Genomic DNA, 24,962 nt, shown 5'->3' with positions numbered 1-24,962 from the left:
TCTCTTGAAATTTATATGCATAAGAGGAGGGGATAGTAGAAGTATATTGCACAAACCATAGAATCAATCACATTATTAGTAATAGTAAAAAGGGATACTAGTTAGTAACTAGGCAAGAGTACACAATTAGTAGTACCAATTTATACAAATGAATGCGATTATTTCTTCTAGCTAAAGTGCAGGAAAAGAGCGGCTATTTATGTCTACAGAGTAGGACCTTGTAGATCTTGACAGATTGCTGTTTCCATTGCTCAACGGCTTGATCGGAAGTCCATCGTACTAATCGGAAATACTATCGTACTATGGCTGGGTGGCTGAATCTAATATATAGTTGAATGGCTGTTTTAGTTGTACGATAGTTTGGCTAAGGCCATTATACAGTTAAATGGCTGTTTTAGTTATACGATAGTTGGCTGATTCTATTGCATTGGGATAGCCTATTGTAGTACTATGAGCTAGTAATACTTAGTAGCGATTAGGAAAGCATCGTATTATGGGCTAGTAATAGCTAGTAGCGATTAGAAGAGCGGCAATTGTCGTTCCGATCAATTGGCTCCAGTAGTCGACTGGCTACTACGTGTACGAGTCGTATTGTAGTAGTGAGTTGGTTGGAAGTAGTAGTTGCTCCGAGTCGTAGTTCGGAGAAGTAGTATATTGTATACTATTAATTAACTCTATATGCTTATTAATACTTGCAGTATAGTATAGTATCTTATTAGTAGTAGTACTACCAGTAACAATAAGATAGTATCCTATTTGGGTAGTCTTACTAGTATAAATACTAGTATTTTAACAAGATCCGCCAGACTACTTTTAGTATATTCCTATAAAGTTTAATTAATATGAACTTAAACTTATTTCACACTATATGTTTCTTCATTGAATAGGAGCATACGTCTCAACAAATATAATAGCCTTGATTTCTACAAAAGAGATTCCGGCCATAGTAGCCTTTTTCTAATAAGCGTTTTCCTTACTGTAGGCCTGCTTGGACACAGTATTCTTCCTGCTTAGATACAGTAGCCTTTAGCAAAAGGCTTGGGGCCCTAGTTGGTCTGCTCGGACTAAACCTATTCCGAGCTCTTATGCATCTAATCGTGTAATTAGTGCAATACACCCCCTATTATAACTATAGATGAAGTCAGTAATAATACTAACTCAGTGAATTTGTAGTGTTTTGACCCGTTCATTTAATGGTGCGTTCAATACCTATTGTATAAACGCTTGAATAAGTTAGCCTACTCATATTGTATGCGCAATGTTTTATCCGATGTATTAACGTAACTAAATCGACCGATTTGTCGCGTGAATTCGTTCCGATTCAATTAAATAGTGAATTCAATAGATCCTGCTGCCTTGAGTAAATGCGTTAAGCAGCCTATTGTTGTTCCAGGATCTTAGAATATAAGAGGGAATGTTATGGAGTCACTAGTACTACCAGTATCTAGTGGTCGGAAATAGTTGTTAAGAAATCTACAGAACTCTACCTCTACAAGGCATTGGAGTACTTATACTCCAATGCCTGCTTAGTTATAGAGTGCGAGTTACGTGCAATAGCACGTGACTCTATCCTAGGACATAGCTGTATTAGGCAAAGCCTAATATCATAACAGGGAAGGCTATTACTTTGCTCTTTTGAGCCTTTGTTCCTTTTGATCTTTATTATTATACTGCCTTCTTTATTAGACGCCGAGAGAGAGAGACGCCTTCGATTAAGGCCCTAGCTAGCAATACTTAGGCGCTTATAGCTAGCGTATATACCGCTCTTTCCAGCTGTCTGTTGCCTTATTGTATGCTCCAACTTATTATAGTTTGCAATTTACGACTATTAATCCGAACCTGACGAAATTCCTTTTGGCTGTGCTTATCCTATGCCTTATCTTGTGCCTGCCCCGCCCACTCTGCCTCCTCTACTCCTGAAGAAGCAGAAGATAGAGGCTGTAACTGCTCCTAGTAAGCAGTCTGAGGTTGTGTTGGGCGCTCCCCTTGATCCTCCCTGCAATCTCGGGTAAGGGAGCTTTCGAACGCTGTTGCGAGAGCGCTAGGCGCAGCCGACGTTGTGTTGCCTGTTGTGCTAGTGGCTATGAATGTTACCCTTTGTAAGTGTATAGCCTGTGCTTGATGAGCTTAGCTAACGTTGTATTTGTGCTTGTTATAGGCCTTCCCCTATGGAGCCTTTTGTGGCCAAACTTCTTAAAGCTCTTGACGATAGCGACAAGAAGGTTTGTAAGCATTGGCCATTATGTTTCTTTGCTTGATTCTTATTTCCGTTGCAGATGGAGAAGTGCTGACAGGATGCTGTAAAGCTCACTTTGGAGCTATGTAATGACGAAGAGATTGACTGGTTCAGTTCGGAGCCTAAGCAGCCAGAGCATACTTAAGTAAGTAGGTGTACATGTCAACCCTGCAAAGTACAGCGGCACTCGTCGGTGTACCGGTGAGTTCAGGACTGCTGCAGGGAACTTGCCTTGTTCGCCAACGTGTTACTGTACGAGCTTCTAGAGCTCTGATGTGGTGCCGACTCTAGCGCACGCCGCCACAGAAACGACATCGTTTCCTGCTACCAAGAAACTATTGATTGCTTGACTTTCCTCTCCGGCACGTGCACATGCTTGTGACGGGTGATCATGCGATGCTCTCGACAGGGAGGCGGACCACTTCCCCGCAGCTAAGCGCGTGAAGACGATCGTTTTAGCACCACGGAGTACAGTACGAGCAAGCGCTGTACCCAGTACTGCTTACGGGATGTACAGGTACCCCGCATGGTGCGGCGTCCTTGGAGTGGTGCTAGGTACAAGTACAAGTAATCCGTGCGGGGTACCAAGTTGGTGAATGGCCATGTACCTATGAATATGTACTTATAGTACGGAGTACGGAGTACGGAATACCTAGTACCTAGTACCTAATACCGACCCACGGAGCTGGCGGTGCAATTCGATCGCAACTGTGGGACTGGAGGTTCGGGTCACTGTGACAAGCCGAGCTGCCCCTCCCTTCCCACGGCTCGGAGCTGAGCCCACCGATCTGTCACAGTCCCCTGGACCAGCTGACCAGTGTGCCAGCCGCAGCAAGCCTCCCATGGCAGCCTCATTCCGGTGACCAACGGCTAGAGTGCACATTCAATCTACTGGCATCAATAACGAGAGCACAAGCACGGAGTGGTCCGTACTTGGTCGGAGAGTACTAGGCAGTTCGTGGGACGGTAGTGGTGGACGGGCAGTCGACAGCTGTCAGTCGGCACTCAGCAGGGCACCCATTCTCCTATAGGTACCCTCTGCCAGTGCGTGCAAGTACAGTCTACCAGTAAACAGGCCGGACGGTACATGCGCGGCGCGGTAGCGCAGGCACATGCACAGTGTGTGTCGTGGCGTCGTCGCCGCGGTAGTGGCTTCAAACGCGAGGATTGACGGGCATCCGAAGCGACGTCCTTCCGTCGAGTCCCAGCCGTCTGCAATGCCATCAAATCTCTCGTGCGAAGAGGCCCTTGTCGCCCTTGTCCGCCTCGACTTGCATCGGTGACGGCTAGGTACCAGAGTCGATGGATTGGCACATACCTATCCGCACCCTGGCCCGTACCGGTGCGAGAACGGAGGATTTAGTCGAGGTACGAGTTACTCATACGGAGTACATGAGCACGTTCGGCGAGCCAAGAGTGGTCCAGTCGCCCGCGCTAGCCCCTTTCGGGAATGGTTTCGCCGCGACTACTGGACCTGGCCTCGCTGGATGCGTCGTTTGCTGGTCACCGAAGCACTGAACAGGCAGCACCGCACTCGGCCCCTGCACGGCAACCCAAGGCACGTCCCTAATATTGCCCTCCCCCAACGCTTCGTCATCCCTCTTCCTCCTCTCCTCCTCTCCTCCTCTCCTCCTCCCATCCTCCCATCCTCCCATCCTCCCACCACCCCTCCCTTCAGCATCCATCTCCCGCGTCTCTTCCATCGTGTCGGACGTCGTCGTCGCTTCGTTTTCTTCTTCCCCTCTCTCCTTTGCCTCTCCCGCACAGCCGCCGAGATCTGCTCACGATGCGAACCGTCGCCGCCCTCTCCGTCGCCGCCGTCGCTCAGGCCTCGTTCAAGGTCGGCACCGTCAACGACAAGTCGGCGCCCGTCCTCGGCTCCATCCACGCCGAGGTCATCCCCGATGCCTACATAATCACGTTCAAGGACCACGTAGATGACTCGGCCGCCTCGGATCATCACTCGTGGGTCAAGTCGATCCACGGCGAGGATGAGGACGAACGTCTCGAGCTCCGCAAGCGTGGCTCCATCTCGGACGCCCTCTACAGCGGCATCAAGCACACGTACAAGATTGGCGACTCATTCCGCGGCTACTCGGGCCACTTCCACGAGAGCATCATCGAGAAGCTCCGCAACCACCCGGATGTGAGTCGCTCGACGGATTGCCCCCCCCCTCCCTCCAACCCCCCTCTAACCCTTCTCCAACCCCCCGAGCCCGTGCTGACGTGACCCCAGGTCGAGTACATCGAGCGGGACTCGGTCGTCCACACCATGCTTCCCGTGGACTCGACGGAGGGCGCCGTGACGGAGGATGCCTGCAACGGCGAGACGGAGAAGCAGGCGCCTTGGGGCCTCGCCCGCCTCTCGCACCGCAAGACGCTCAACTTTGGCACCTTCAACAAGTACCTGTACGCCGCCAGTGGCGGTGAGGGAGTCGACGCCTACGTCATCGACACCGGCTGCAACATCCAACACGTCGATTTCGAGGGCCGTGCCAAGTGGGGCAAGACGATCCCCGACGGCGACGAGGACGAGGACGGCAACGGCCACGGCACCCACTGCTCCGGCACCATCGCCGGCAAAAAGTACGGCGTGGCCAAGAAGGCCAACATCCGCGCCGTCAAGGTTCTGCGCTCCAACGGCTCCGGCAGCATGTCGGACGTGGTCCGCGGCGTCGAGTACGCCGCCATCAGCCACCTGGAGCAGGTCAAGGCGGCCAAGGCCGGCAAGCGCAAGGGCTTCAAGGGCTCCGTCGCCAACATGTCCCTCGGCGGCGGCAAGACGCAGGCTCTCGACGCGGCCGTCAACGCGGCCGTCAAGACGGGCGTCCACTTCGCCGTCGCCGCCGGCAACGACAACGCCGACGCCTGCAACTACTCCCCCGCCGCCGCCGACGCCCCTCTCACCGTCGGCGCGAGCGCCCTCGACGACAGCCGTGCCTACTTTTCCAACTACGGCAAGTGCACCGACATCTTCGCCCCCGGCCTGAGCATCCTCTCCACCTGGATCGGCTCCAAGTACGCGACCAACACCATCTCCGGCACCTCGATGGCCTCGCCCCACATCTGCGGCCTCCTCGCCTACTACCTGTCCCTGCAGCCCGCCAAGGATTCCGAGTTTGCCCTGGCCGACATCACGCCCAAGAAGCTCAAGGACACGCTCATCTCCATCTCTACCGAGGGCATCCTCAGCGACCTGCCCGACGAGACGCCCAACAAGCTGGCCTGGAACGGCGGCGGCTGCAGCGACTTTTCCAAGATTGTCGACGCCGGCGGCTACAAGGCGACGGCCGCGCCCAAGAAGGCCACGACGCTGAAGAAGTTGGAGGAAGCCGCCGTCGAGGACCTCGTCACCGTCAGGGGCAAGATTGTCAAGGGTGCCAAGTCGTTTGGCGACAGAGCCGAGATATTTGCCAAGAAGATTCACGATCTCGTCGAGGAGGAGGTGCAGCAGTTCGTGTCGGAGCTGCGTGACTGACTGAGTGGGGAGAAGTATGAGTAGTATTTTTTTTGTTGGTTTAGACAGACGGACACATGTGTGTGATTGATAGCTCAATATTTCCTTGCGTACGATTAATGCATTGCATTCGTTATAACCCATCACTCCCTTGCCTCTCTCCTAGGGTTTCGAGCGATGCTTTCTTTCCCTCTTGTCCCATTTCCGCTTTCTGCGTGACCTCCGTCGCAGGTCCGTTGCCCATGTGGCAGGATCGGACGATTCGGTTGGTGCTGCCGTCGCGAAGCAGGAGCAGGCAGACACTGGACTTGCTCTGCCTCGAAAACCTCGTCTCTTCCCTCTGATGGCCAGCCGACAACATCACAACACTATCTACGTTTTGCACTTCACCAACTAGCGAGCACGATTACGTTTCCGATAAAAGTCGACATCCCTCACATCGCCACCGTTGGGATGCTCCACCGACATTCCCCTTCAAGGAGACTTGCCCTCAGCCGAAGCAAGTCCACGAGCTCCATCGTATCTTCCCACGTCGAGCGAGAGGCCTACATCGCCGCGAAGAGGTCGTACCATCGGGCCCAAGGCAGGAGTTGCGACATGCCGTCGACGGCCCTGGGCAGGAGCAACAGCGTCACGAGCTCCATTCCACCGAGCCCAAGCGTCGACGGGTCTTGTGCACTTCACAAGGAGCAGAGCGTCCGCTTCGTCGGACCCAACGCACGCCCCCGACGACTTCTGGCCGCTCGGGCAAACCGGATAGGCCCAGCTGGTTGCGTCCACGGGCATCCGCAGGCTTCGTCCGACGACCACAACATGAAGAGGGCCGCCTTCTTCGATGGCCTGGAGTTGGCGCCATCGGCAGGACGACTACGCAAATCAAGATCCATGATGACCTCGATTCCAGTTACCACTCCGTGCATCTCTCGACCCGCATGTGAGCCGGCGAACCCTCTCTCTCTGCACTCGCAGTTTGGCCTGGACGACGATCCGGCAGACCGTCTCGAAAGGTGGCTGACCGCCCGCGGCTCCGAGGATATGGAGAACGAAGGCTACATGCTGCGAGCGCCAAAGTCGATGACCTTGCTTCGCGGTCACTCTCGAACGAGCAGCAGCAAGGCCGAGGAACAGCAGCAGGCCGTCCCCGTCAGCCTCCACCACAGCGCATCCCGCAGCAGGCTCAGATCCCACCCGTCACTGTTCTTTCGGTCCAGAAACCGGCGGTGCAACAGCTCGGGTGGAATGGCCAAGTCCCTGCGGAACAGCAGCAACGACAGCAGCGGGATTTCATCTGCCGTCGCCGGCAATGCCATGGCCGGCCCGAAGCAGTCGGGGATACGCGTCACCGCTCGCAAGGTGTCACGGTCCTTGAGGAGCAGGTTCAAGGGCCTCTTCGGCCGACCTCGGAGCGCCGACGACGTGGCCGGCGTGAGCGTTCCACCTTTCGACTCGGACGCCGAAAGCTGCCAGGTGGAGGCTCCGGAGCCGGAAGAGGCTTCCATGTCTCGCGTTCCGTCCCACGTGCCGTCGATCCACGCGGTGCCATCGCACCAGCAGCTGCGTTCCCGGAAGGGTAGCCTCGAGAGCATCTGCGTCGACGGCGACGAAAGGTCTCGCGTCACGAGCTGGACAAACTCGACCAACACAATGGTGAGCGAGTGTCAAGACTCGGAGCGGCAGCGCCTCTCCGTCATCGACGAGAACGTGACGCACGCCCAATCGGCCGCCTGGAGCACACCGGCCGCGGAAAACCAGCGCGTTTACTCGGCCCTGTTCAGGAAGCTGGACGAAAGGTGGCAGCAATCGCAGTGCGGCACGTCGGAATCGTTCAGGCTCGCGCCGCCATGCCGGACGTCCATCGAGCCCGGAGACTGGCCGACGATCCGGTGCGTGCCGGATGACGACGTCTTCCAGGACACGCCGAGACAGGCGCGCCCACGGTACAAGGCCTACCCGAACCCCATGGCAGGCGATAGTGTGGGCTTGTCGCCGGCGAGAAGGCCCGAGCTGGAGCCGAGGGGTCTCGCGCACAACGCGGCTTTCCTCGCGAGTCCAACGTGCCACCTGTTCCGCACCGCGAGTCCTTTCCGACGCGCTCTCAAGGAGACGATGGAACAGGGGTCCGACTACACGCACGCCCTTGACACCCGCTACCTCAGCACGCTCTCGGCCCTCAGCCTGCCCACACGTCGGCCGAGCACGGCCGGGTCGGGGCGGGACGTCGCCGCGTACGCGGACAGTATGTATTCCGACGAGCAGAAGTCGGGCGAAAACTCTCCGGACGCTGGCGGTGGCGACGGTGCCATTTTCACCCAGCTACATGAGCCAATGCATAACCGCGACCGTTCGGCAGATGGTTCCGCTCGGTGGAGGGCGTGGCTCGGAACCGAAGCATCCGACTGGGAGACTCCGACAAGTGGCGGCAGTGACCATTCCGACGCCTTCTACGCCCTGCCGTTCGGCCATGTCCGCGAGGAGGCCGAGATCGAGTCGCCAGATACCAAGGACGAAAGTATGCGAGGGACCGGGCCTAGGGAGAGTCCGGTCCCGGCGGCGCTCGGAGCAGACGGCCAACTGGTTGACGACAAGTCGACTCGGGAAGTCGCACCTCGCATCCCATCGCGAAACGGTCTCCGCACGGCGCCTTCGCTTCCAGGCATGAGAGCGGCCAAGGATGCGTCGGCTATTCACCCCGTCAAGGGCAGGCCCAGTCGGGACGAGCAGCAACTCAACCTGCGGGTCGTGGCCTGCCGAGGAAACGAGTCGGTCACGTCGAGCCCCGGGCTCACGACGGCGCTGAAGAGGCAGTTTAGAAAGGCGTCTCTGCGAGGGGCAAACTTCGCAACGCCCCGAACTTGCAAGCAGGAAGAGGACGCAGAGTGGAAAGCGCAGGTGATGGGGAGCAAGCGAATGGTGGACCTGTTCCTGAGCAGTCGGCGGAGACGGATCGACGGTAGCACGGGGACCGAGAGCGACGGCATCTCGACGCATTTCTGCAACTGAGTGGCGAGGGGCGAGGGGCGGCATGGCAAGAGATTAGTCTAGGTTACGCAAAATATGATATCATGTGCATCAGGCTGAGCTGACGTGTATCTTCCACAGACGAGCGAGTTGGAAGGATTGCATGCGTTCCTCGCTCACCCACGAAGCATACGTGTCGTGGGTCACCGGCTCTGCCAGCAACCCCTCTGGCTTGCCGGTGCGTAGAAAGCGGAGGAAGTCGACGGAGACGGCCACGTACCCCTTCAGCGCCTCCCGCGCGTCCATGCTCGCACCGGTGGCCCAGCGCAGCAGCAGGGGTTCGATGAGCGGCGCGTCCGAGACACTGGGATGCGAGGTGCCGAGGGCCGTGACGAACCAGGCGGCGCCGGTGCGGTTCAGGATGCCCCGGACCAGCCGACGCACGACATCGAAATGGGGGCGGCCGAAGAAGAGGGAGGGCTGGCGAGACCACGAGTCCGAGTGGACGACGAGGATGGGGACCGAGGCGTTTGGGTTCAGCGGGCCGGACGACTTGCCCGGGTCGAGGACGATGCCACCCGCGACGGGGAAGGGGGCGCGTGCGAGGGCCTGGAGGGCGAGCGTCGCGCCGTACGAGTGCCCGCCCAGGGTGAGCCGGGTCAGGTCGAGGCGGGAGGTCCAGGCGTGAAGGGTGCGGCCTTCGGGGCGGGAGTTGGAAGCGGCGACGTCGCTGGCGTTGCCGGCGTTGATGGTGTCGAGAAGGCGGACGACCTCAAAGACCTCGGCTTCGCGGAAGGCGAGCTGCTCCGCCTTGAGCCGCTGCGCGTCCATGGGCGGCACGGAGCGCAGCTCGGTCGCGGAGAAGTGAAGGAGGCGGCGGTCCTGCTTCCCCGGCACGATGACGAGGGTGCCCGGGCAGCTCCCGTCGCGGTGCTCGACGGCGGCGACGACGTGTCCTCGCGACGCGAGCTCGCCGAGATAGGCCGTGTAGTCGGTGCGCGAGCTCGCCATGCCGTGCGAGAAGACCACGACGGGAAGAGGCTCGGGGGAGGAGAGGAGCGGAGCGTCAACTCGCGAAGGAACGGTGATGCCGCCGACGATGAGCCACAGGGCAAGAGTGAACAGCTGGCGGATGAGGAAGATGTTGGCGTGGGCGAACTTGGCGTAGCCTTCGGCCGTGAGGCTGATGGGCTTCGGCATCCACGGACGGGCAGGAAGCGATGGCCCGACGGCGGCGTCGACGGGATAGTAGAAGGTGAAGAGGACGGATTCGAGCTCAAACGCGGGCTTCCCCGTGGCGTCGAACGTCGTGTGGGAGATGAGTCTCGGCGTCGGCAGGGGAACCTCAACATCGACGGATCCGACGGCGTGTGGTCCCGTGTAAGGCGGCAACGGCGAGGCAAGCAGGGGCACGCGCCGGAGGACGCACGAGAGGACGTAGGCTGCGGCGACGAGCAGGAGGAGGGAAGCAACAGGACGACGAGCCACGAGGGCCGTTGACGCTCGCAAGGTGCTGGGCTTCACGGGAGCCAGCCATCGCGGTCGAGGCCATTGTCGTTGCGTCACGACCGGTGCGACGAGGGGCGAGTCGGGTTGGTCGGAGAGATCAGATGCTTCCGAGACGTCGGAGCGATCGGAGAGGGATTCAAGTTCGACGTCCTGCTCGGGGGGCATGTTGGGGATGCATGGTCGGTTGGAGAAGAGTTTGAGCGACATCGGCGACGACGTGACGAGTGAAGTTGGCGAGCTGACGTATAGCGGGGTACGGACAGTTTAGCGAGCATATGGACACCAACAGGGACTGAATCTTGGTGCTCTGCGCTCTGTATTCCAAAGATGCACCCTGTATTCAATATTCACTCTGGCCCGATACAGCGCTGACATCACCATCTACAGCGCTGACATTACTGTCCGCAGCGCTAGCAGGTACCGTCATTGGAGGGGAGACAGCGAACTACTAGTGCACGGATTGGAGCGCTGGCGTTCCTACACACTCTTGCACTCGTGCTACATGCGCAAACACTTGCAAAGGTGATGGGAATTGAACGAGATTTTTGTGCAAAGATTTGGGCAAAGATATGGCAAAGAAATGGCAAAATCTGCGCCTTGTTCGAAGCATCAGAAAGAGACAATTTCGGAAATGATATCATTTTTGGTACCCATGCTGACTGATGTCGACAGCATGCCTGCCACGTGACGCAACTCATGACTTCAAGGCAGCCTCGTTATCAGATGAATGAAAATGCTCCCTAGTGGGGCAAGCATCGACGATAAGATCAAGAACTTTCTCTGCTCTCCAGGCACTACGACAGACTCGCAAAAGCTACATCAAACCTTTCCCTACCCCGAAGATACCATCACGACCATGTTCCAGATCCTCGTCATGGCCAGCGGGCAAGGGTCCAACTTTCAGGCCCTCGTCGACGGCGTCGAGAGCGGTCGGATCCCCAACTCGTCCATCTGCCGGCTCATGGTCAACCGGTCCAAGGCGTACGCAACGACGCGGGCCGACAAGCACGGGATCCCCTGGGAGTACTTCAACCTCATCTCCCACGGCTTCCAGGAAAAGGGCGAAAGGGACGCGGGGCGGCTGCAGCGGGCGCGTGAGGAGTACGACGCGGCGCTCGCGCAAAAGGTGCTCGCCTGCTCGCCGCGTCCGGACCTCATCGTGCTCGCCGGCTGGATGTACATCTTTGGACAGCGCTTCCTCGACCCCGTGAGCGCGGCGGGCATCCGCGTCATCAACCTGCACCCAGCGCTGCCGGGCAAGTACGACGGCGCCCACGCCATCGAAAGGGCCTTTGCCGACTTCAAGGCCGGCCAGCTCGAGCGCAACACGACCGGCATCATGGTCCACAACGTCATCCGACAGGTCGACCACGGCGCGCCCATCCTCGTGAGGGAGGTGGGGTGTCTCCCGGACGACGATCTGGCGACGCTCGAGGCCAGGATACACTCGCATGAGCACGAGCTGATTGTCGAGGCGACGGCCAAGCTCGCGCGCGAGATGACATCGACCTAGCGTCCCCTTCTCCGCGGCACTCGCACTGGCCGTCGTTTGCCTCACCAGCAGGGGAGAGGGAGCAAGGCATGCGGAGGAGTGACGACCACCCTCAACAAGAGGTCGAGCTCTCGCAAGACGTCGTGCCTTGGATGGCATGGCAGAAACGAGCATGGCCAGGCGACGAGAGAAAAAGCCCGACTCCAAGACGAGTTGGCCACCGTCGGTACTCGCAAGCATCATCCTCGGCCGTTCATTGTACTGTCGTCTGCAGCGAGGCCCGCTCTCGTCGCCTTCGGTCCGCGCCTCTCGACGTATGCACACCCATAGGCTGCAGCATCGCTGGTTCAAAGCGGCGACGACCTTTCGAAACTCCGTGCCGCTGTATGTACGGCAGAGCGAGGGCTTGATCCTGCCCACTGCACCGCCAGCCTGCGGTCCAAGGGCAGCCATGTTTGCGTGCGATGACCCCGTCACCCGCCCTCTTTCGCATCACCACGGCCGTCGCGGCGATGAAGCCAAGAAGCCGATGATGTCGTGCAGAATACATGACTCATGACTGCCTCAAAAGACTCGCGTTCCCTGGGCCACGATGACGGTGATTCGAAGCAGGCTCGGCCGGAAGAATCGGCGACCATTGATGGCAGAGTGCACCGGACGCGCCCCCGTTGTATGTAGTCGTTCGCATTACCCAGTCGCATAGAACTACCCTGCTCAACCCTGCTTGATGCCGGCTTCTTCTTTTTCGAACGACCTTGCGAGAAGGGCAAGCCAGTCCGCATTCACTTACACCAAGCCCCCAGATACGTGCTACCCGCCCACGATGTGATGGACGAGGCGAGATTGACAACCGTCGACTCGACCCCAAAGGTTGGACAGGGTACGTTCGCCCATGTCTCGCTCGCCCACAGCCGGTCAGCACAACGAAAGACCCATCGTCTTGGCTCGCGACATGTGCTGGATGGAATCGGCGCCGGTGAGGACACGACAGTAGGAATCGGCAATGCGGCTGCCACAAGGGGTCAGATCCGTGCCCTAAAGTGTTGTCTTGCGTATCCTCGACAGACAAATCGTAGAGCCTACGACGAGGGGGCACAATGTATTCATGCCTTTGCTGGTCGCCTTCACTACTGCTGACGTGACGCAGGTGCTGGCATCGTGGTGATGACATCCTATCCAGTTGCTACCAATGTCGTGCTGCCAAAATCAAGCATGCCAACTCGGCCGAGCTGACTTGGAGGCGTCTACTCTTTGCTGCGCTCACAGTACGGTGGCGGACACGATGCGGATGTGGTCGGGCGATGGAATCGATGACCCCGGCAAGCCCGTTGTCCATACACCTTCCGCACGGAGCGTACTCGCCTGCTCGCACATGTATACGGCGCAGATTGGTAAGGTGTAGGAGGACGATGAGTGTGCCGTTTCCAATACCTTGCCGGAGACTTGCTTCTTAGCACGCATGCCAGAACGTCCATGACATGCTTTCTGGCTCCGCAAACCCTCTGGTCGGCTTTCCCTCTCGCAATTGCCGCAAACTGTCCACTGGGACGATGATCTAATCGATCTTCACTGCACGGTAAGCAAAGTAGGAACGAGATGGTTGTTCAACCGGCAACGGTAACTACGAGAGCTACATAGGTTGGCAGCTGCAGGTCCAATTTATTGTACGTGCAGAGCGTCTACCGCAAGTGCAGCTGAGGGTACTACCTGCTGCAATATCTACGTTAACACTAGAGAAGCACTTTTATATAGGTGGTAATAAGTACGCGTCGAATACAGATGGCTGCGTCGACTGGGTAGCGGTTACATCTACTTATACGATGGAGTGTAGTCATCGGTCCATGTAATACTAATGGACTGTCCGATCAGTCCTGACTTGTCACAGCTTCAGCTTGCCCCTGTCAGATCTGCTCAGTTTATCTGACTGTTCGATTACTATTTACTTTCTATTCCAGTTATTACTAGACGAGTGCAGGTGCGAGCACACTATCAACCCCTTTCGAGGCTAATAATTTGTCTAGTAATTTATTCTCAACGCGACTCCACAGTCCGCCCCAGTAAGGGGGGAGGGACGGTTCAGCTCATTAATTGCTCGGAATGTATTATAGAAACGAGAAGCGTTTGCAGGGGTATGAGTAAGTAAGGGGGTATTCAATGGTGATTTCGGTTTAAATTCGTACGAATCAAACCGATGCAAGCATATGTACTGACTTATTATATGTAGGTGTACAGTACTCCGTAAGTAGGCCGGAAATGCAGAGTACAAGTACTTACGTTTACTTTTACAGGTCAGTGTGGTTTCTCCGTTCGCATCTAAATGTATGTAGAATGTATTATCGACATCAGCAACGCCTTACGACGTTCATATTCAACGACGACTCTGCAAACATGCTTGGCTACGTGTGTTCCGTATGGACTACTCCTATTAGCGATTACACTGTGGCGGAGCGTATACTGGACTGCGGGAAGAGTAAATACATCCGGCAATTATCACTTCCCCCTCCCCTTTCCGGGAGTTTCAATTCGTATTCGGGGGAGGTCAAGTTTCACACCGTCGATGCTGTTCAGGTTTTGCATTGGACTTGCGCCAATCTGCATGTGCCTGGTACGAGCATCGTTATTGTGTGTACGTAGAGTACTCCTATAACCATCAGGGGGTATCTTTGCATGTGCATTCTATTCTGCCTCGTATATTCTAGGGAATGTATGAGCATGTTGAGGAATGGCAGCCCCCCATGTTGGACCTGAAAGCTGATGAGTATCTAACCATCCGGCTGACTAACTCGACAATGTAAGTGTCCCTCCCCAATGCGTGCAGGCAAGTTTTTTGGGAATGTGCCCGGCTGGCCTATCTCCCTCGCTGGCCGTCGGTAGGCAGGTGATTGCTCTTGTGCTTCGGCGTCAGCACCGGGAGCGTATCCTCACAATCGTCCACGGCTTTCTTCGCTGCCTCTTCAGTCTGGCGTGAAATCGTATGAGTATGAGCGTCCAGTCTGTGAACGTAGAAAGGAGGGCTTGGGTACGAACTTTGACCTTGGAAACTTCCAGAAATGGGTCGAAATCGGCAATTTTGTCATATACGGGCTGCAGCGCCGACATGTCAGCAAGCTTTATCAACTATCATATCCGGCTGATTTGGCTAGATTATGACCACTTACGCTCGAAGTGAAACAAGTGAAAAGTCGCATCTTAAGCTTCATAAGCGGTGATTGATCACTCGTATCAAGACCTCCCCGTGCTTGAATAACCGGACTGGCCGCGGCCATGGCGGCAAAGAGGGTAGTGAGGCAAGCAGAGACCTTCATGTTGGAAGCAGCTAATGATAATTTATACAGTGTAGAAGATATAATGGAGACTATCGACGGTGAACGGCAAGGACACGACGTGTCCTTTTATACGTCAGATGCTATCGAACTTGCTCCAGTATAAGTGAGTGTATATCATTAGCAGTTAAGTAATAAGTCGTTGACGAAGATGAGAACGGGGCTCTCCTCTGGCTTCTGGCAGCGAATCACATGTGTAACAGTCCATCTACGTGGAACTTTCATGCGCAGTTATTCAACTCCACTCCCCGTTCCAGGTCCAGGATACCTATGCGAGCTAGTGAAGCAGCATTGTCTCATGCCACTTCGTGCACTAGTCAAACTAGGATTGGGAAATTGCGAGACAAGGAATACTTGACTAACTGACTCACCGACTACCTACCTATACCTGCAAGTGAAGTTCAATATATCGAACTTTGGCTTGGCCATGATGGGGCCGCTGAATATCTTGCCTATGATTCATATTTTATAGCCACATACTCTTAGTTGCCATGATATTGTTGCCTCCTGCCCCTCAACAGAGTCATCAACTGCCATATTTGGCTCATCCACGAGCGTTCGAGTCCAGCGTGCGCTGAGGAATCGCTTGCATGTCCGAATGCTCTGCCATCGTGCTGAAACATCACCAAGGCAGCGTGGAAGAATGGAGAAGTGACTTGCCTTGATTCTTTACGTTGATAGCCAACATGTTTGAGGGCTAGTCAGAGGCCTCCACATCAATATGTTACATATTTCATGGTGAAAAATCTGTAGCATCTACAGCACTGGCAGGTGCATAAAGCCGTTATCTTATCATCAACCGATGGATCCATCGTTGTCAGCCCCGAGATCGGCCAAGATCGCATCGTTGCCATGCACAGGTGCTTCCGTATCGAAACCCTCCTGTCTGGCATAAAGGCATCGTTATTAGACCTTGGTCACCCTCCTATCTCGACTTGCGAGAAGTCGACAATGTTCCTTTTCCCTGCATTGAGGCCTGGAAATAGCCACGCACCTCGAAATGCCATATCTCCAAGTGTTATCATGCACTCGGCGAGAAGCCCCTCTTTTGAAAGTACGATCGGGCCGTAGATATTATTTCATAGTACGATGGTCCTTGTACGGTGCTTTTGATGTTTGTGAACGTCGCGTTCCGGTTAGTCTCTGTCTCCAACCAGGTTTGCGCGGGAGAAAAAAATGAAACGAGAAACACATCGAGAGAGTGCCACTGTCACTCGTCCAGAATGTCGGAGACGTGTGCCCAAATGGAGCACGCAATGGCGACCATAGCGGTGAACGGCCATGTCCTCACGTTCTTCTACAGTCAGAAAGGAATGACAGGTAACAGCCAGTTTATTCGCGATATCGAATATCCAGTCTTGGGGGGATCCGCCTCGTCATTCGTTCCCGTGCCTCTTTTGTTCACGTCTGCAAAATCAACGACACGCAAACACAATCAGCAGTGATCCGTCCCCGCAGTGCATCTGCTTTCTTCCTCAAGTCTGCGCAGACAAAAGGGTTAAGAAACACATCCTCTTCACCGGACCCTTTGCTCGCGGGCGGCAACTTCCATGGCTGCAGGGATGCGCAGGGACGCCAACTTGTAACGTGGACTCGACAAGTGGTACATGATGTATCCTTGGATGAGCTGCTCCATGTGCCTGCCGAGAGGTTCATCCGGCGCAAACGATGCCCGCAGGTTCTGTACCACCTGCACGGTATCCTTCGTAACTTGGCGTAGCGACCGAATCGTGCTCTGCCGATGAAGCTTGGCGTGATGTTTTACGTAGCCATCTGCCTCCTTGGCGTTCGTCTCCTCCTTGTAGAAGGAAAGGAGGTCGTTGGCAGAGCACAAAAAGGTCATGATGTTGGGGACCGAAGAAATGTAACGGACGAGTTCAGTTTCTTCCGGATGAGCATCCTCGGGGAAGCAGAAGAGCGCGTACGCTTCCGCGAAACCAGTCTTCATTCGAAAGTAGTGGAGAAAGGTAGACGCCGCCCGGGGTAGGTCCATGGTTTGGTCCGAGGTTGTCTCGAGCTTGACGGAGGAGACGGACTCGAGGGTCCCCTTGACAATCATGTCACCGCCGAATGGCCCGAATATGGCCGACTGCTCGCCCAGAAAGCTCGTGAGGCCGCGCAGCAGGGGGTGCTGGTGCGGCTGGCCGAGCGTCAGCTGCATCGTGTATCCCCCCACCTCTTTCAGCATTTCCGGCGCAAGGTCGTCGATGCCAATGGTGTATGCGCTGTAGAGAGCGATGGCCTCCTGACAGCTTGGTGACGTAAAAGGGTAGGTGAACGTCGTCACGCTGACGGCTGCGTCGATGCACCCTTGGATTCGTTCGATGAGCGCAGGAGGGACGCCGTGCACCCGCAGCCGTTGCTTGACACGCCTTTCCAGCTCCGGATCGCAGCTGAGGTCGGGGGGGCGGAATGATATGTCCCCCAGGAAGCCGTTGACCATGTCTTCGTACTCACTCTGCTTCACCGCGCTCCTTGGGGAGAGCATTGTCTGGGAGCCAGATGGACAGGAGCGCAGGATGAGGTAAATGCAACCGAAGCAAAGAGCAAAGGCAAACGCAGTGCTCCCCATGAGATATTGGGGGTTCCATGTCCACCCATTGCTGCCAAGCTCGAACCCTAGCATGGGGAGCGTTCGACACTCGGTGCAGTTAGTTACGAGGGAGCCGACAAACTCTGCAGTGCCCTCCTTTACGTACCATGGCAATGTGTTTCATTCCCAGAGTACCTATCGTTGTCTTTTCCCCTCGAGAATCGGAAATTTATGGGGAAAATGTGCTGGCAGTTGCGAGAAAATTACCTACCTATATCGGACTGCACGAGAGCGTGTATGTATGAATGCCGAACGTGACTCCTCCAGCTCTTCGCGACAGGGAACACACTTGACGTGGCTTGGTGCGGATAGTTGCACGAAGCTTGAAACACCAATATTATGCTGTGCCGCGGCCCCTTCAAGCCAAAATTACTCTCAAAGTCTTCAGATCAGTGGCGGTCTGGGCTGCTTCGTCCTCAATGTTGGTAGGGGTCAGAAAAGCGGGAAGCGAGCCGGTAATGATGTACGTTGCAAGATCCCATCACGCCATTCTCACCCTCGGGGTAGCTTCTGCTTGCAAGAAACATCTTGCAGATCCACGATGTGATTTGTATTATTCTTGTTAGTATTTCCACTGTATCGAGCACGTTCTTCTCGCCGTTCCCATCCTCGTTGGGCGACCTCCGGGACGTAGATGACGGCCGACGTGACTTCGTCCGGGCTCGCACAGCCGTTAAAGCATGGGCCCAGCAGCAATGATAGGGTTTATCGAGGGGTTCAAGGACATTGGTGGCGTGACGGAAAACCGAAAACACCGAAAATGGTCGGGGAATGTCCCAGGGGTCGGCTTATCGGACGCTCATGTCCCCGTCACGGTTCGTACGACCTTCCTTCCCAGGAACGACCTTTATCGGACACCATTCCCCGGAGGCCATTGCAACTGGCTATTGAAATTTGCCAACACGAGACCGAGGCTCCATCACTAGGTGGTTGAAAAGAAAACCATCTCTCCGTGGCCGGGATGAAAATGCTAGGCGATGTCGACATTCGTGGTTTGGTGCCACGTGTGGGTGCAATGCGGCAACGAAAGTGGTGACACCAACCGAGAGCAACTTTCAGAGAAAGCCATCGTGACGCAAGGAGTTTGAAGAGCTTGGAAAACTCGTTTCAGCTGTTTTGTTGTCGAAGCCTGCATTGTGGCGCAAGGAGCATGATGAGCTTGGACAACTCGGCTGAGCTGGATTGTTGTCGATGCTTTGCCGTGACGTTGATGCAGCGTCGAGGGACGCGTGTCGTCCGTCGGGGCAGTCATCGCTGCTCTCAAGATCTGAGCTGAAATCGACAAGGTCCGACTTGATTGGGCAATACCGGCCGGAGGAATAATCTATCTCCTTGGCAGTGAAGCTTATTGCCGCGGAAGCTGCCCAGAAACGTCCATGACCCCCTGCGGTTTTGCATGGCACATGCGTCGACACCCCTCGCAGGGAGCAGCAGCAAAACTATTGATGTCGTGGAACATGGCGAATACCGGTACGCTCGGCATGTTGAGTCTGCCACAAGTATTCGTCGACGATGGCAAGTGCTTCGTGGATGAAGGGCACAAGGTCGGGTGAAGCCGGTGACGAGCTTCTCTGGACATTTATCCATCCACCCATCGTCTATCCCTCCCTCCATCCATGCACCCATACTTGTCCATACGTCCATCACGCCGCCCCGAGGAATACTCTCACCAGTTCAGATGAGTTTCTTCCACATGAACACAGCGTTGCCGTACTTGGCCACCGCTGCTGCCCTTCTCTTGGTGTACTTGCTCGCGACTCGGGTAGGATGCAGGCCACACGACTATCCGCCCGGTCCGCCGACGCTCCCCATCATCGGCAACATGCACCAAATTCCAAAAAGGGGCGACCACATCCAATTCCAGAAGTGGGCGGAAGAGTACGGGTTCGTCGGAAGCGTTGTCCACACATCCCCGCAGCATCAGGATGGATGCGTTCTGACGTCGATGAAGACCGATTTTTTCCCTCATCGTCGGCAGCAAAACGATCGTCGTGCTCTCGTCAATCAAGGCCATCCAAGAGCTGGTGGAAGATCGCGGCTCCATCTACGACGACCGTCCGGAGCTTTTCCTGGTAAACAAGATTGGCCACGGTACCTGTCGGGCGTTTGTGATGGTACGTTTGCGTCAGGCGGCGGACGAGTTCCAGCTTGGCACTGCTTACAGCAGACAATTTGTTGGCTCGTGGGAAGCGTCCAGCAAACGCTGCGTATCGAACGGTCCGTAAGATCATCCAGCGTGGATTCAACCAACGGAGGATCCACGCCTACCGGCCGCTCCTCGACATGGAGACGAACAAAATGTTGTACGACATTCTTACCCGACCGGAGACGTTTCAAGCGCAGTTTTGCCGATTCTCGGCTTCCATGGTTACGCGCGTCGTCTACGGTTGGCCGGTTCTGGCCATCCATGACGCAAGAATACGGCAGCTGCAGGCTCATGTTTGCGTCCTGTTCAACACCATGAAAAGCGTCGCCGCCTCGTTGCTGGAATACATGCCCATCTTGAGGCCGGCACTCTCCCTCTTTCCGTTCCTCTGCCAAGGAGCCAGTCGGGTGTTTGTGGAGGAGTACAAGCTCATGTCGGATTTGTATGCGGCATCGAGCAAGGAATCAGGAGATGGTCACAGACTAGAGGTGAGCATCAACGCGTCGACGAAGGAACGAAGCATAACAGAAGCAGGCAACCATCTGCAATGATGTATCCGAAGCGCAGGACAAAGGTGCCGTGTCCCCGTTGCTGGCCGCACACATCGGTGGAGTGTTATTGCAAGCCGGCGTGGAGACGATTGATCACACTCTCTCGCAGTTTGTGCGGGCCATGATACTGTATCCCCATGTACAGTCCCAAGCACGATCTGAACTGGACGCCATCTGCGGAAGCCGGCTGCCGACGATGGAGGATTATGATTCCTTGGTCTTCATCCAATGTTGCGTCAAGGAGTCGCTGCGTTGGTTTCCTGCCGTCCCCCTGGGCTTCCCTCACAAGGCAGGCCGAGACAACGAGTACTCGGGATACAGAATTCCCAAGGACGCGACGGTCATCTTGAACGCCTGGTAGGCAAACCTCGTCCTCCGCTCGTGGCCCGGAAACGGTGCGGCTAACGGACGAGAGAGAAAGGGCAGTGCACATGGGCGACGGCGCGTTCGCAAACGCCATGGCCTTTGATCCAAGTCGGTTTCTGAACGAAATCCAAGCCGGCGTAGGTGCTGCGAACGGGGCAAATCTGAAGCAGCGGAATCACCTCGCCTTTGGTGCCGGACGGCGAACATGTCCCGGCATGCAGTTTGCAAACCAGTCGCTATTCCTGTCCATGTCGCGGCTGCTGTGGGCGTTTGACTTTTGCATGGCCACCGACGACGACGGCAACGCAGAGGAACCCCGGCTCGAAGTGGAAAGCTCGGGTCTCACCGCCGTGCTGCCGCCGTTCAGGGCCGTGATCCGGCCGCGGAGCCAGATGCACGCGGACAAGGTCACGGCAGCGTGGGAAGGCTGCCGTTTCTAGATGGATGCGAGGGCGACGATGCATGGGCGGCTTATTCTTGGACCTCGGGAAATTCGCCGGTTTGCTGGTCGGTACGCCAACGGAGCGAATGCTCCCGTCGATGTGCTTGGCCAGCGTCTTTGTCCACCACATCAGCGCTCCCGCTCGTACCGGGTAGGCCGTCTCGAGAGAGGTAACGGGTGCCTCGTCCTCCAGGGCCGGGCGTGCCTGGCACCGCCAGCATGACAATTTTGAGGCCACGGATGTCTGGATAATAAGATGGCTGGGCATCGGGTGCCAAGGACAGGCTGTGGCTTCTCTGTCTGATATATTGCTGCGTTTTCGACGAGGCTGCTGCTTCGTGGCGAGAATGGCGTGACCAAAATAGCAAGAACAAGTACACGTCCACGCATCTTCCATCGCGTACTCTCCAGGGTAAACGCCCTGGAGAACTCTTGAAAAACCGTCGATGGCGATGGGCGGCAGCGAGCGCAACCATTATGATTGTTGGACGATTTGGTCGAGTTGATGGCGAAAAGCTGCTTGCAAGTATAAGCCAAGGTGTAGATTGCCATGCCGAGTAATGAACTGGCACCACTATTTTCCGCGCCGCGGCAGTACTTGCGGTATGCACTGTAGGGTAGGTGTACACTTGCACAATCCCAGTATTAATTACAACCAGTTAATAGTACATGTACAACTACTCGTACAACTGCTTGTACAACTGCTTGTACTACTTGCACAAGTATCGAGTAAATCCACCACGAAACTCTACACTTGACACCGTCACCACCACCACCACCACCACCACCACCCGTCATGTCCTCCGCCGGCTCCCTCGCGCACCTCCTCCCGCCCAGCTGGAAGGGCCAGGTCACAGCCTGGCTCGCCGAGGACACGCCGTCGCTCGACTACGCCGGCTACGTCGTCGGCGAGGCCGGCCGCACCGCCACCCTGTGGGCCAAGTCGGCGGGCGTCCTCGCCGGGCGGCCCTTTGTCGACGAGGTGCTCGCCCAGTGCGGCTGCTCCGTCGAGTGGCACGTGGCCGAGGGTGCCGACCTCGACCCGTCAGGCGACGGCGCGAGCTCGGGGAGGCTGCGGGTCGCGACCGTCACGGGCCCCGCGCGAGGCATCCTCGTCGGCGAGCGCGTCGCCCTCAACACGCTGTCCCGCTGCTCCGGCATCGCCAGCCGCAGCCGCTCGCTCGCGGAGAGGCTGCGGAAGGCCGGCTACTCGGGAAGGCTCGCAGGCACGCGCAAGACGACGCCCGGCTTCCGACTGGTGGAAAAGTACGGCATGCTGGTCGGCGGCGCCGACGGCCACCGCATGGACCTGAGCGCCATGGTCATGCTCAAGGACAACCACGTGTGGAGCCGGGGCAGCATCGCCGACGCCGTCAGGGCCGCTCGGGAGGTGGCCGGCTTCAGCCTCAAGATCGAGGTCGAGGTCCAGTCCGAGGCCGAGGCCGACGAGGCCATCGAGGCCGGGGCCGACGTGGTCATGCTCGACAACTTCAGCCCCGACGTCGTCGGCGTCGCGGCCAAGAGACTCAAGGAGCGTTGGCGCGGCGCGAAGCCCTTTCTCCTCGAAATCTCGGGCGGCTTGACGGCCGACAACGTCGAGCCGTACGTGTGCCAGGGTGAGTGTCAAACGGCATGGCCGCCCCTTTTCCGTGCAAGCACCTGTGCCCTTGCCTGCACCTACGACGCGCTGACGGGCCCGGCCAGACGTCGACATCATCTCGACGAGTTCGATACACCAAGGCGTGCCGCACGTAGACTTTTCGCTCAAGATCGAACACTAATACACACGTGGTCATGGGCAAGTCCGTTCCGCACCATGCCTGCGTGTTCCTTGGCCAGTCGCCCCTCGGGCCGGTGCCCGCGTCAACTCTCAGGCCTGAAGAGGATGATGCCGCGCGTGCTCGAGCGCAGGAGCACGACGGAGGGAAGTCGGGGGCCGGGAGTCTGCCATGGCAAGGCTCGCCCGAAAGGCGACGTGCATGCCGTTTGAACAGATTCAGCAGCTCGACGGAACCAGCGACGGACTGCAGGGGGGCGACGACGGGGACGGGAGGCCCTTGCCAGGATACTTGCTGCAATACTGCACATGTACAGTACGTTGTAGGTGTAGTAGTTGCAGACGGTGATGGGCCTCGAGCGGGCCAGCTTCCATCGACGCCGGTCCGCATATCATCCGTCAGGTGGAGCTGGTGTGGGTTTCGAGCAGGCAGCGTTGGCCTTGGCGATTGTCAGGCAGGCGTCGGGCTGGTGGACTGACACTCGGCGAGTGCTTCTGTAATTGTAAGCAATTACTTACTGTACAGCATACCGAGTAATTACTGCTAGGTAGTATGGAGTACCGGCTACTACTAGGTACCAGGTAGTAAGTAGGTACCAGTACTGGGTGCTATCCAGGGACTAGTATGCTGTATGAATCCAAGCTCGGCACTGTAGCTGAACAATTCCAGGGGCAGCATTCCGTACATGTGTCGTTTGTTGGCAAACGGCAGCGGGTAGCGGTTAGGTTGTTGGGTCCATACCTAGGTATGGTGACAAGGACAAGCAAGAATTTACTTGCAATACGCTTACGCTGCCCTCGGGACGATTCACCTCATGGCCCGTCTCTGGTCGGACGGACGCCTTGCCATTCCGGCGGCAAAGTCGACGACGGCGAGCCAAGCTAGCGCCGGGGAGGCACGCGTATGCAGTCGTACGATCGCCTTCCGCTGGCTGTTCCAGCAACCAAAGCAAGAATGCGCTCGAGTCAAGCGCCGACGTTTCTGCGAGCCACGGCGACCATGCTCATGCCGTCGGCGGCCAAAGCGGAGGTCCATCTGCATGGCCAGCCAGCCGCCATGCCATGATTCTCGCCGTCATGTCCGGGGCTTCCGTACCAAGTACGGATGCTGGAAGTTGGAATTCGCGCAAGTCGTGGCTAGAAGGGTGAGAAGCATGCAAGGGTGAGAAGCATGCAGGCGCACGTACCTGCAGGCGCTCACCTACTAATCGTTGGGGTAGTTGCCGGTGCTGTAATTATGAATGGTCGTGTATTACAGCACTCGTACTCTTGTGCAAGTTAGTACGGAGTAGTTGCACATTGCATGTCCTTGTACCGCTACTATCAACACATGCTTGCGCTCGGTACCAACTACGGCATGTACCTAGCGATGAGCAGCGCATGCTAGCACAGTACTCCGGGGGCGAATGCACCGGTACATGTACTGTACCTGTCGGCGCAAGTACTAGGTACTGCGCACTACGTACAGTAGGTCGTTGTGCAGTACGTTTGTGTGCGGGGGTCTGACCAGCCGCCCTTCGGACCGGCTCATCATCTCACCGACAGTGTGCACATGGTGCTGCAAGCACACCTGCACCTGCTGAGCGCCCATGTCTCGAGCCAAGACATGAAGACGTCTGTCCCGACGACGAGCGAGGCGGAATGGGATCGGATCGGCGACGCCAAGACGGCCCAGAATCCTCGCTCCTGCAAACAACTCGCCAAGGCTTCGAGCACGCTCCTGAAGCATCTGCGCCTGGGTACAACCTAGTAGGTACCTTGGGTGCCTGTAATACGAACCAGGGCACGTGCGGGAACCTTGGTACCCTGGTATTGGTATGTCGCCGCGCCCTGTTGGGGGCTGCTTGCGGTGTGGCCAATCGGATCTACGGCATCCGACCATCGACCTGCGCGCCCGCGGCACTTGGGTCTCCGATCTGCTCATCTCGTCTCGTCTCGTCTCGTCTCGGGCGTCAGACCTCGTGCGGTGCTTGCACGTCATTGCTCGCCACAACCGAGACGTCCCGCATGCACGCGAATGGCTTGCCGATGACTGCCTGGGGCGCCGAGTGTGGGTGCGAACAGCGGCGGCGGCAAGACAGGTCCCGCCGCGTACGGTGTCTTGGTGGCAGC

General features: G+C 56.7%; 9 protein-coding genes across 9 annotated transcripts; 6 read left to right on the top strand and 3 right to left on the bottom strand.

Annotated features, from left to right (window-relative positions):
* Positions 1-4,022: 4,022 nt before the first annotated feature.
* Positions 4,023-6,090, top strand: DCS_00039 (vacuolar serine protease; the record flags this gene model as incomplete). Its single annotated transcript, XM_040797381.1, has 3 exons — positions 4,023-4,382; positions 4,473-5,689; positions 5,925-6,090. 3 exons carry the CDS (start codon positions 4,023-4,025, stop codon positions 6,088-6,090), a joined length of 1,743 nt encoding a protein of 580 aa, XP_040658264.1.
* A 56-nt stretch (positions 6,091-6,146) lies between these two features.
* On the top strand, positions 6,147-8,693 carry DCS_00038 (uncharacterized protein; the record flags this gene model as incomplete). Its single annotated transcript, XM_040797380.1, has 1 exon — positions 6,147-8,693. The coding sequence occupies one exon, from the start codon at positions 6,147-6,149 to the stop codon at positions 8,691-8,693; it is 2,547 nt and encodes an 848-aa protein (XP_040658263.1).
* A 69-nt stretch (positions 8,694-8,762) lies between these two features.
* On the bottom strand, positions 8,763-10,367 carry DCS_00037 (uncharacterized protein; the record flags this gene model as incomplete). Its single annotated transcript, XM_040797379.1, has 1 exon — positions 8,763-10,367. One exon carries the CDS (start codon positions 10,365-10,367, stop codon positions 8,763-8,765), a length of 1,605 nt encoding a protein of 534 aa, XP_040658262.1.
* Positions 10,368-10,893: 526 nt separating this feature from the next.
* DCS_00036 (phosphoribosylglycinamide formyltransferase) lies at positions 10,894-11,673 on the top strand (the record flags this gene model as incomplete). Its single annotated transcript, XM_040797378.1, has 1 exon — positions 10,894-11,673. One exon carries the CDS (start codon positions 10,894-10,896, stop codon positions 11,671-11,673), a length of 780 nt encoding a protein of 259 aa, XP_040658261.1.
* Positions 11,674-14,500: 2,827 nt separating this feature from the next.
* Positions 14,501-14,957, bottom strand: DCS_00035 (uncharacterized protein; the record flags this gene model as incomplete). The annotated part of the gene is made up of 3 exons (XM_040797377.1): positions 14,501-14,611; positions 14,680-14,736; positions 14,811-14,957. 3 exons carry the CDS (start codon positions 14,955-14,957, stop codon positions 14,501-14,503), a joined length of 315 nt encoding a protein of 104 aa, XP_040658260.1.
* Positions 14,958-16,491: 1,534 nt separating this feature from the next.
* Positions 16,492-17,601, bottom strand: DCS_00034 (uncharacterized protein; the record flags this gene model as incomplete). The annotated part of the gene is made up of 1 exon (XM_040797376.1): positions 16,492-17,601. The coding sequence occupies one exon, from the start codon at positions 17,599-17,601 to the stop codon at positions 16,492-16,494; it is 1,110 nt and encodes a 369-aa protein (XP_040658259.1).
* A 1,789-nt stretch (positions 17,602-19,390) lies between these two features.
* On the top strand, positions 19,391-21,071 carry DCS_00033 (uncharacterized protein; the record flags this gene model as incomplete). The annotated part of the gene is made up of 5 exons (XM_040797375.1): positions 19,391-19,452; positions 19,520-19,682; positions 19,795-20,202; positions 20,249-20,622; positions 20,687-21,071. The coding sequence occupies 5 exons, from the start codon at positions 19,391-19,393 to the stop codon at positions 21,069-21,071; spliced, it is 1,392 nt and encodes a 463-aa protein (XP_040658258.1).
* A 798-nt stretch (positions 21,072-21,869) lies between these two features.
* On the top strand, positions 21,870-22,953 carry DCS_00032 (nicotinate-nucleotide diphosphorylase; the record flags this gene model as incomplete). Its single annotated transcript, XM_040797374.1, has 3 exons — positions 21,870-22,689; positions 22,778-22,798; positions 22,913-22,953. The coding sequence occupies 3 exons, from the start codon at positions 21,870-21,872 to the stop codon at positions 22,951-22,953; spliced, it is 882 nt and encodes a 293-aa protein (XP_040658257.1).
* Positions 22,954-24,402: 1,449 nt separating this feature from the next.
* DCS_00031 (uncharacterized protein) lies at positions 24,403-24,600 on the top strand (the record flags this gene model as incomplete). The annotated part of the gene is made up of 1 exon (XM_040797373.1): positions 24,403-24,600. The coding sequence occupies one exon, from the start codon at positions 24,403-24,405 to the stop codon at positions 24,598-24,600; it is 198 nt and encodes a 65-aa protein (XP_040658256.1).
* Between the last annotated feature and the right edge of the window lie 362 nt (positions 24,601-24,962).

The sequence above is a fragment of the Drechmeria coniospora genome, chromosome 01 (assembly GCF_001625195.1).
Source record: "Drechmeria coniospora strain ARSEF 6962 chromosome 01, whole genome shotgun sequence".
NCBI classification, from domain to species: domain Eukaryota; kingdom Fungi; phylum Ascomycota; class Sordariomycetes; order Hypocreales; family Ophiocordycipitaceae; genus Drechmeria; species Drechmeria coniospora.
The sequence above is the reverse complement of the archived record's forward strand: the minus strand, read 5'-3'. Positions and strand labels throughout refer to the sequence as shown.